General features: G+C 48.3%; 1 protein-coding gene across 1 annotated transcript in view; it reads right to left on the reverse strand.

Moving 5' to 3' along the window:
- LOC139273304 (low-density lipoprotein receptor-related protein 1-like) overlaps positions 1-10,711 on the reverse strand; it is a gene marked incomplete at its 3' end in the record, with an annotated part of 65,762 nt that extends 55,051 nt beyond the window's left edge. The window contains 1 exon segment of the mRNA XM_070890419.1: positions 10,301-10,711. Coding sequence (XP_070746520.1) covers positions 10,301-10,711 — 411 coding nt within the window.
- Between the last annotated feature and the right edge of the window lie 450 nt (positions 10,712-11,161).

Consider the following 11,161-nt stretch of genomic DNA (forward strand, 5'->3'; position numbering starts at 1 on the left):
CAGGTTGATGGTTGGCTATCTCTGGGTTATTTGTTGTAATTTTAATGTCTCTTGTGGAGAAGGATTCTCGAATACCCATTTCTCCAGACAAGTTAACCTAGTCCCAACACCCAGACAATCCTAATAATCAAGTTGTCTCCTGTTAGTTCTTTAGGCCCGCCCACAGCCTTGAATTTGTCTTTTAAAAGTCCAAAATTCGATTTAAGTTCGTAGTTTCTTCCATAAGCACTTTAGGATTTAAAACTTTCCGGTAGATAGTCCCAAATTAAATTTCCTTTCGAATGAGCTCAAACACTGTGGGGGGGGGGGGGGTTCTTGTGAATTTTGCATCCTTTCACCTCGTCCACCAACTTTGTAACTTTTTCAAAATATACAAAAAATTCCAGCATATAAAAGTATAATTTATATACAGGGAGAGAAAAGTTGAAAGGAAATACATTCTGAAGACTATGATATTTTACTTTTCGTCCCTATAATAAATTGATAACTGTGATTATGGATGAGTTGCAGCAGTGGTTTATAAATGTTTCTATGAGGGGGTATCCATCAAATATTAATATTTAGAAAGGTCCCCTCTCTCTTCAGAACTGTTTTGATACAGACCTCAGGATCTCCAATCTGAATTCCAAAAGATGGTGTCAGCTACCAAATGTGAATTATTATAATTATGGAACACATGTTTATTCGTGTGTGTACATATAGCAACAGAAATAATGTGCTAGTACGTCAATAAACAAAACAAAAGTCAGTTTGGTTTTATTGGTTTAATAGTGCACTATATTTCTTTTGTGGTTTGATTCCAGTGCAACTGGGATGGCGTGACTGACATATCAAGAAAGATTGGATCAATTGGGCTTGTATTCACTGGAGTTCAGAAGAATGAGAGGGGATCTCATAGAAACGTTTAAAATTCTGACGAGTTTAGACAGATTAGATGCAGGAAGAACGTTCCCAATGTTGGGGAAGTCCAGAACCAGGGGTCACAGTCTAAGGATAAGGGGTAAGCCATTTAGGACTGAGATGAGGAGAAACTTCTTCACCCAGAGAGTGGTGAACCTGTGGAATTCTCTACCACAGAAAGTTGTTGAGGCCAATTCACTAAATATGTTCAAAAAGGAGTTAGGTGTAGTCCTTACTACTAGGGGGATCAAGGGGTATGGCGAGAAAGCAGGAATGAGATACTGAAGTTGTATGTTCAGCCATGAACTCATTGAATGGCGGTGCAGGCTAGAAGGGCCGAATGGCCTACTCCTGCACCTATTTTCTATGTTTCTATGTAACTGGAGGGAGGGTGAATGCTAATAAGACACTTGTTTTGTGAACAGTGTTGTGAATGATTATATATTCCACATTTTCTTACATTACATTTACAATGCAGAACTGTTTCTGAAATAAGCTATATTTGCTACATTTGCAGCTTAACCCACCTGCCGGTAAGGCAGCCTTGTTCACTTTGCAGTACAGTTTCCCCAACTGGAGGGGAAAGAATGAATATCAAAGATCATGTCCACGGCCACCTTCTATACTCTCTCTGCATTAAATTTGAGGAAATATTCTCTTCTTAGGCAGTCCCTTGGAGTTGAGGATGACTTGCTTCCACACTAGTATGAGTTCTCAGGTGACTGATGAGTCCAATGCGGGACCTGAAGTCTCTGTCACAGGTGGGGCAGACGGTGGTTGGAGGGATGAGTGGGTGGGGTGTCGTGCGCTCCTTCCGCTGTTTGCGCTTGGCTCCCGCATGCTCCCAGCGAAGAGACTCAAGGTATTTGGCGCCTTTCCAGATTCTTCTCCTCCATTTGGAGTGGTCTTGGGCCAGGGATTCCCAGGTGTCGGTGGGAATGTTGTACTTTTTCAAGGAGGCTTTGAGGGTGTTCTTGAAGCGTTTCCTCTGCCCAACTGCCATGTCGGAGCTCTGAGTAGAGCACTTGTTTTGGGAGTCGGGCATGCGGACGATTTGGCCCATCCATCGGAGCTGATCGAGTGTGGTCCATGCTTCGATGCTGGGGATGTTGGCCTGAGCTGACGTTAGTGCACCTATCCTGCCAATGGATTTGCAGGATCTTGCAGAGGCAGCGTTGGTGGTACTTCTCCAGTGCTTTGAGGTGCCTGCTGTACATAGTGGCCCTGGAACATATAGGAGGGCGGGTATCACTACTGCTCTGTAGACCATGAGCTTGGTTTGAGGTCCTGATCTTCAAACACCTTCTTCCTCAGGCGACCGAAGGCGGTGTTGGACTTCATCATCGACTCTGCACTGTTAACAGTAGGCTCCCAAGGTATGGAAAATGATTCGCATTGACCAAGGCCTCGTCATGGATTGAAGTGGAATATTTGAAATAAACACTCGACGCCAGGTCTGCATTTGATAGTTCAAGTAGTCTTTATTTTGCGCTGGGTCCAGCCAAGTCACTGTCCAATGATACGTAGTTTCAAACAACCTTTTATACATTTAAAGGTACATGCTCAACCTCATGCACGATCCTTTGGCACCATTTGATTCGTTCAAAGCCCACGTGCACAGTGGCTGATTGGTTAATCCTCTTTTGCGTCACATAATCACTGCCTATGTTTTATGCCTAGCTCGCGTAACTTTCAAAGTTCGACATTTGAAGCCATTCTTGCTTCTTGGAACTAGCAAACTATACCTTTCACAGACCACATCCCGTGCTCGCGCTTCAGACATTATTTCAGGGGATTTATTTTTGTTAAAGCGTGTCTGCGATTTATGCGTACGAGCTGTCTCAGCCATTGTAGCTAGTTTGCCGGTTGCATTGTTAACCCCTTAATTCCTGAAGGATGCAATGTCCCACTTCAGTCCCCCCTTTTGGTACTTGGCTACCCAGCCCAAGAATATCAAACTAATTCTACTCTGTCCTGTGTCCCCCGTCCCGTTCTGTGGTGATCAGCCACACGGTTTGGGGGACCCAGGATGTAACCTACATCTCAGAATATTTCAGGGTGCTCAGCTAGTAATTTCCGCTGTTCCATAATCAACGTCTTTGCTTTCCTTTTCCTGTATGCCACACATAACCCAATTCCCTATGCCACTGCTAGTCCTAACTGTATAACCACTAGTACGTGAGAAGCTATACGAATCTATGGATGGATATCCACATTCATTCCCCAATGTTCCCACCACTGAGTGTCCTTTAGGGTTTCTTCGATGTCGTTTGAATGCTATATAGAATCCTTCAAAATGTCCTGATAATGTCCTTTTACTTTCTCAGTATCCTTTTTCAATTGCGTCAAATGTTCTTTGAGATGGGGAATAAACTCTGCCAGCTAGGTATCTCGAATTGTTTCATTTCATCATTCCATTCCGGGTTGTTCAAAGTAATGTTCTTTATGCATTCCTCCTTTTTGTGGGAATAGGTATCGATGGCCTATCTGGACCACAGCTTTGGGCATAAAACAGAAATTATGTTGTGGGATCGCACATATGACATTACCATGCTTGTACTTATTTTCTTTGGTAGATATGCAGTACGTCCCATCATCCTGGGCTGCCACCTCAGTCCCTCCCTGACTAAGGGGTCTGATTTCCAACGTGCAATTAACCGTCTGAGTGAACCCGCACGTTATACATTGCCTTCCTTCTGTAGTGTATGTAGGCACCTTTAGTAATGACTCCACATGGCAGGGTATGATACTTAAACTGTGTAGACCTGTCGTCCTTTATTTGCAGCTCCTCGAGTGAAGACATCAAGCTGTGAGCTCCCTTTTATACTGGGTTACCTGCAGTGTGCAGCTAACCCTAAGGTCTCCAGCAGCAGCACCCTCTGGTGTACAGGTAAGGTGTGTACAAGGTAAGGGTACATTCAGTGTTACATAACAGTGTTATAGACTTCACACAACAAATAAGCATGCATATGTAACAACACTCCTCCCTAAGCATTTTTAATATCCTTATGTCATGACCTGGGGAGGTGAACAGTAGTGGGCTGTGAGAGGTTGTGGTGAGGGTTGTATGGGTGCCAGGTGTGATCCCTGTTCTTTAAGCTGGCCTCACACATTTCCCCTCCCTCACACACAGACCATGTCGGTGTCACTGTTGTGGGATCCCTCAGGGGGATAGCCATAGCAGCAGTAGGTAGGGTGCATACTCTGTGATGTGGGTAGTTGTGTGGTGGTGGACAGGGCCACAGTAGGGTTGGTCTAGTGCAGGTTGCGACTGGTGGTGGTTGTGCTGTCCATTGGCCACTGTCCCTGTAGTGAGTGTTACAAGTTCCTCATGGCTTTTGGTGGTTGTCTTCGCCGGGGCTAGCAAGTCCCTGACGAGACAATGGATGGTGGGCCTACAACTGCGAAGCAGGATGGCCCTGCGCTTGTTCGGTCGTGTAGCCGGTGTGTCCCCATCCAGATCATTGGCTATAAAGAAATGTTCCAATCTTTCTACAAAAGCATCCCAATCTTCCCCCTCTATAAATTGCTGAAAGTTGCTGAGATTAGACATGCTGAGCATATAGTTCGTGACCTCGTATCCTCGTTGCCAGTTGTGGTGTATGTAGGCACCTTTAGTAATGACTCCATGAGGCAGGGTATGATACTTAAACTGTGTAGACTGTAGTCCTTTATTTGCAGTTCCTCGAGTGAGGACACCAAGCTGTGAGCTCCCTTTTATATTGGGTTACCTGCAGTATGCAAATAACCTTAAGGTCTCCAGCAACAGCACCCTCTGGTGTAAGGGTAAGGTGTGTACAGGGTAAGGGTACATTCAGTGTTACATAACAGTGTTACAGACTTCACACAACAAACAAGCATGCATATATAACACATTCTATGGGGTGTGCGCAAACTATCACATCCAAATATTGCATGCAGCCGTCGATGTGCACCCCTTGGAATGGGCCTCTTAGTTTCACCGCATAGGAGGGCATATTGTGGAATAAAACCCGGGATTGACCTTGTATCTCGCCTATATTCTGTATAACTGCCTGTGTCTTGGGGGGAGCGGGTCACCGCCAGGATACCACAGGAGCTTCTGCTGTCGTGTTTCAGTTAGGCGTCGGCTGGAGGAGGTTATTTAGCGGCCCGTTTCTGTCCTGGGCTGAAGGGACCCCATGCCCGCTTCTGTCCTGGGCCGAAGGGACCCCATGCCCGCTTCTGTCCTGGACCGAAGGGACCCCGTGCCGGCTCGCTTCTGTCCCGGGCCAAAAGGACCTTGCGCCGGCCACTTCTGTCCCGGGCCGAGAGGACTTTGCATTGGGCCCCGGGCCAAAAGGACTCTGCACTGGGCCCCGGGCCATAAGGACTGCATCGGCGCAGCCCATCCTGGGCCGAAAGGACTCCACACCTGCCCACGCCTGTCCCTGTGATCGCACACCAGGTGTTCATCGTGTTGACAGATTCGGGGGACGTCAAACCGGCTGAAGGGACTCCGACGCCGGTGTTCAACCTGCCGAAGGGACCCAGGCAGCACTGAACTGGCCGAATGGACCTAGACGGCAGCGTTCAACCCAACATCTTATACTCCCAACCAACTTTTAATTAATTTTTAAACTTATTAAACAATTTGGGAGAACTTTTAAAACTTACATTTTAGACCCTTAATCGAAATACTTTTAAATATCTATTATTACTCTACATCTTTGACTTTTTAACAACTTTTAGAAACTTTTTAAATTGGAGAAACTTTTATAACCTATTATTGATTTACATCTTTGACTTTTTAACAACTCTTAAAGATTCTCAATTTGTTTAAAAAGTTTCTATCAACTTTTAACTTTTAAAATAACTTTGGAAGTCTGGCCCCCCCAACCAAGCCTCGGGCCATCTACCCTCAATGGCGCTACTTGGCACCGAGCTTGTGGCCAACACTTCGCCGCAGGCAATTAAGCTTATACAGCTGTTCCTGGTCTCCAGTTGTCTTGGACCCCCTTGCCACTGAACCAAGAGTTTGTTCAGCTAAGCCCGTGTGGTTGCTGGTGTGCAGCGGCCACCTTACGTTAAAAGAACTCACGCACAGGCATCTTCCACTTCGTCATTATGAAGTTTGGGACCTGGAACATCAGGACCCTCATGGACAACCCCAACAGCAACAGGCCGGAACGCCGCACTGCGATAGCTGACCGGGAACTCAGACGATTTGACATTGACATCGGCGCCCTAAGCGAGACCCAGCGGGCAGGGGAAGGCCAGTTGAAGGAACATAGTGGAGGTTACACCTTCTCTTGGAAAGGGAAACCAGAGGCAGAACGCCGCCTTCATGGAGTCGGCTTTGCCGTCAAGAATGAGCTGGTCGACCACCTCAAAGACTCCCCCTGTGGGGTTAACGAACGCCTCAAAGCTCTTCGTATTACTCTATCCCGGAACCAATGCATCACAGTCATCAGTGCGTAAGCCCCCACACTCGATGCAACACATGAGGCTAATGAGGGTTTTTATTCCAACCTCGAGACATCCTTGTCCCGCGTCCCCACGGGCGACAAATTGATCCTCTTGGATGATTTTAATGCCAGGGTCGGCAAAGACACAGCCCTCTGGGGAGGCGTGATTGGCAGAGAGGGGTTAGGGAAAGCCAACTCCAGTGGTACCCTACTCCTGACAAAATGTCTAGAACATGATCACCTCATCACCAACACCCTGTTCCACCAGAGGGATGAATACAAGGCATCGTGGCAACACCCTCGCTCCAAACACTGGCACCTGCTTGACTATGTCATCGTCTGAGCCAGGGATCGCAAGGATGTGCGCATCACCCGCGCCATGACAGGAGCTGACGACTGCTAGATGGACCATCGCCTAATCCGATCAATCATCAACATTAACATTGTCCCAAAGCAGAGGGGACAGCAGAAGCAGTTCCGCAAAAAAGTTAATGCTGGGGCACTTAGAGACCCAGCTAAGAGAGCCCTGTACAGCCAGCGGCTCACAGCCAATCTGGCGTGCCTTGATGACCCTGAGATGCTGAATGCCCACAGCGCTTGGTCTGCTCTACGGGCCTCCATAACCAGTGCCTGCAAAGAGACACTTGGTCACTCGACCAGAAAACCAGGACTGGTTTGATGAAAATGATCAGGAGATCGAAGAACTAATAGATCGCAAGCGCAAAGCATTTCTGAGCCTCAAGCAGCAACCCAATTCGAGAGCTGCAAAACAACATTACAGACGGCTCAAGGCTCAGGTCCAACAAAAAACCCGGGACCTAAAGAACAGGTGGTGGATGGAGAAAGCACAGGAGATACAACAACTGGCCAACAGCCACGATATGTGAGGATTCTTCACTGCAGTCAAGGCCACCTATGGTCCAAACTCCCAAGACCCCACCCCACTCCTGGTCAAGAACGGGGAAACACTCATCAAGGACACCGAGGCTGTCGGGGCCCAATCGAAGGAGCACTTTGAAGATCTCCTCAATCGAGACTCTGCCTTTGACTCGAGTTGCCCGACTCCATCCCACAGCATGCAAACCGCCACAAACTCAGTGAAACCCCAACGTTGCACGAGGTAGGCAAAGCCATAAAACAGCTGAAGAATAACAAGGCTACGGGTGCGGATGGAATCCCCGCTGAGGCGCTAAAGTATGGCGGAGATGCGCTGTTGGCACGGATACATGACCTCAGCTCTCTCATTTGGAGGGAGGAGAGCATGCCGGGAGACCTCAGAGACGCAGTGATTGTGACCATTTTTTAAAAAGGGGACAAGTCCGACTGCGGCAACTACAGGGGAATCTCCCTGCTATCAGCCACTGGGAAAGTTGTCGCTAGAGTCCTCCTCAATCGTCTTCTTCCTGTGGCTGAGGAGCTCCTCCCGGAATCACAATGCAGATTTCGTCCTCTACGGGGCACAACAGACATGATCTTTGCAGCGAGACAGCTGCAGGAAAAATGCAGGGAGCAGCGCCAGCCCTTGTACATGGCCTTTTTCGATCTTACAAAGGCCTTTGACACTGTCAACCGTGACGGTCTATGGCGCGTCCTCCATTTCGGATGCCCCCAAAAATTTGTCAACATCCTTCGCCTGCTTCACGATGACATGCAGGTCGTGATCCTTACCAACGGATCCATTGCAGACCCAATCCACGTCCGGACCGGGGTCAAACAGGGCTGCGTCATCGCTCCAATCCTCTTCTCAATCTTCGTCACCGCCACGCTCCACCTCACAATCAACAAGCTCCCCGCTGAAGTGGAACTAAACTACAGAACCAGTTGGAAGTTGTTCAACCTACTCTGCCTCCAGGCCAGGTCCAAGGTCACCCCAACCTCTGTTGTTGAGCTGCAGTATGCGGACGACGCCTGCGTCTGTGCACATTCTGAGGCTGAACTCCAGGATATAGTCAATGTATTCATTGAGGCATATGAAAGCACGGGCCTTACGCTTAACATCCGTAATACAAAGGTCCTCCACCAGCCTGTCACCGCTGCACAGCACTGCCCTCCAATCATCAAGATTCAGGGCGCGGCCCTCGACAACGTGGACCATTTCCCATATCTCGGGAGCCTCTTATCAACAAAGGCAGACATTGATGCGGAGATTCAACATCACCTTCAGTGTACCAGTGCAGCCTTCAGCCATCTGAAGAAAAGAGTGGTTGAAGACCAGGCCCTCAAATCTACCACCAAGCTCATGGTCTACAGGGCTGTAGTAATACCTGACCTCCTGTATGGATCTGAGGCATGGACGATGTATAGAAGGCACTTCAAGTCGCTGGAGATATATCACCAACGATGTCGCCGCAAGATCCTGCAAATCTCCTGGGAGGACAGGCGCACCAACATCAGTGTCGTCAACCAGGCCATCATCCCCAGTATTGAAGCACTGACCACACTCGATCAGCTTCGCTGGGCAGGACACATAGTTCACATGCCAGCTATGAGACTCCCAAAGCAAATGCTCCTTCATGGTAAACGACTCAAAGGAGGACAGTGGAAATGTTATAAGGACACCCTCAAAGCCTCATTGGTAAAGTGCAACATCACCACTGACACCTGGGAGACCCTGGCCGAAGACCGCCCGCGTTGGAAAAAGTGCATCCGGGAGGGCGTTGAGCTCTTCGAGTCTCAACGCAAAGAGTGTGAAGAGGCCAAGCGCAGGCAGCGGAAGGAGCGCGCGGCAAACCAGCCCCACCGACCCCTTCCCTCGACGAATGTCTGTCCCACCTGTGACAGGGTCTGTGGATCTCGTATCGGACTGTTCAGCCATCAAAGAACTCATTTAGGGAGTGGAAGCAAGTCTTCCTCGATTCTGAGGGACTGCCTATGACTGACTGATATTCTGTACTGTTCACAGAGGTTCGGCCTATGCGCCCTCCAACTGTGGGATAGCTAAGACCATACCTATCATTTTCACTTCTCTGGTACTTGGGGACAAGAACAGTTGTGTTGTCTTGCGAACATCGCAGAGGGTAACACCGTCCTTAATCCATTTGGACAACTGCTCATTACTTGACTAATTGGGCACTTTTCCCTCTTTCATCTGGTTTACCTTGTATCGGATGTTCCCTAGTAATCATTTGTAGGATCTTGCGGAGACATCGTTGGTGGTACTCTACATGGTCCATGTTTCTGATCCATACAGGAGGGCGGGTATTACTACAGCCCTGTAGACCATGAACTTGGTGGCAGTTTTGAGGGCCTGGTCTTCAAACACACTTTTCCTCAGGCCATCGAAGGCTGCACTGGCGCACTGGAGGCAGTGTTGGATCTTGTCGTCAATGCCTGCTCCTGTTGATAGGAGGCTCCCGAGATAAGGGAAGTGGTCCACGTTGTCCAGGGCTGCGCCATGGATCTTGATGACTGGGGGGCAGTCTCCCCTGGGAGGACAGATGCACCAACATTAGCATCCTCGTTCAGGCCAACATCCCCAGCATTGAAGCACTGACCACACTTGATCAGCTCCGCTGGGCAGGCCACATAGTTCGCATGCCAGACACGAGACTCCCAAAGCAAGCGCTCTACTTGGAACTCCTTCACGGCAAAGGAGCCAAAGGTGGGCAGTGGAAACGTTACAAGGACACCCTCAAAGCCTCCCCGATAAAGTGCAACATCCCCACTGACACCTGGGAGTCCCTGCCCAAAAACTGCCCTAAGTGGAGGAAGTACATCTGGGAGGGCGCTGAGCACCTTGAGTCTCATCGCCGAGAGCATGCAGAAATCAAGCGCAGGCAGCGGAAAGAGCATGCTGCAAACCAGTGCCACCAACCCTTTCCCTCAACGACTATCTATCCCACCTGTGACAGGGACTGTGGTTCTCGTTTTGGACTGTTCAGCCACCTAAGGATTCATGTTAAGAATGGAAACAAGTCTTCCAAGGGACTGCCTATGATGATGATGAGTAACCACGTGCTGTACATTGCACATACATATTCTTTTTGTGTTTCTTGGGTTATATCATTTAGTCGCACACGTATCTTATTGATAGTTTGGGCATGAGGCTCTTGGATTTCCTCGACTTGCAGTATTTGTTTGGTGACCTCATCCCCTGCTTCTGACCACTGTGAAGTCAGATCGTTTCCCTTTCGTAAAAGGTTTCTCAAATGTTGGGCTAAGTCTTGAACTTCTTGGTCTATATTGGCTATGTCAAATGCGTTAACAATAGCCACCCCCGTCGCATACCGATAATGTGTGTCGGTTGTTGTTAGACAATAGATAACGTGAAAATCACACGTTGTCTCGTGGTTCATCGTCGGGCTATCTTGATCACATGTACCGTAAGTATCACCACAGCGTCTAGCCGTTGTGACCCTCTGTTCCCCATTTTGCTTAATGCCCATTGTACTTGGTCCTCAATTGGCCCAATTAACTATCCAAATTCAGTGTATTTGGATAGTTAATAGGCTGCCTCCTCGACATTCCAGCTCGAAGTCCCGCTGCCTCTCCGACGCGGGGACGTCGAGGAGGCAGCCTATAAAAGGCCTGAAGTACTTAAGGAAGTGCCTCTAGAAATAGTGGATGCATTGGTGATCATTTTCCAACAGTCTATTGACTCTGGATCAGTTCCTGTGGACTGGAGGGTAGCTAATGTAACACCACTTTTTAAAAAAGAAGGGAGAGAGAAAATGGGTAATTATAGACCAGTTAGCCTGACATCAGTAGTGGGGAAAATGTTGGAATCAATCATCAAAGATGAAATAGCAACGCATTTGGAAAGCAATGACAGGATCGGTCCAAGTCAGCATGGATTTATGAAAGGGAAATCATGCTTGCCGAATCTTCTGGAATTT

The sequence above is a fragment of the Pristiophorus japonicus genome, chromosome 1 (genome assembly GCF_044704955.1).
Source record: "Pristiophorus japonicus isolate sPriJap1 chromosome 1, sPriJap1.hap1, whole genome shotgun sequence".
Classification (NCBI taxonomy): Eukaryota; Metazoa; Chordata; class Chondrichthyes; family Pristiophoridae; genus Pristiophorus; species Pristiophorus japonicus.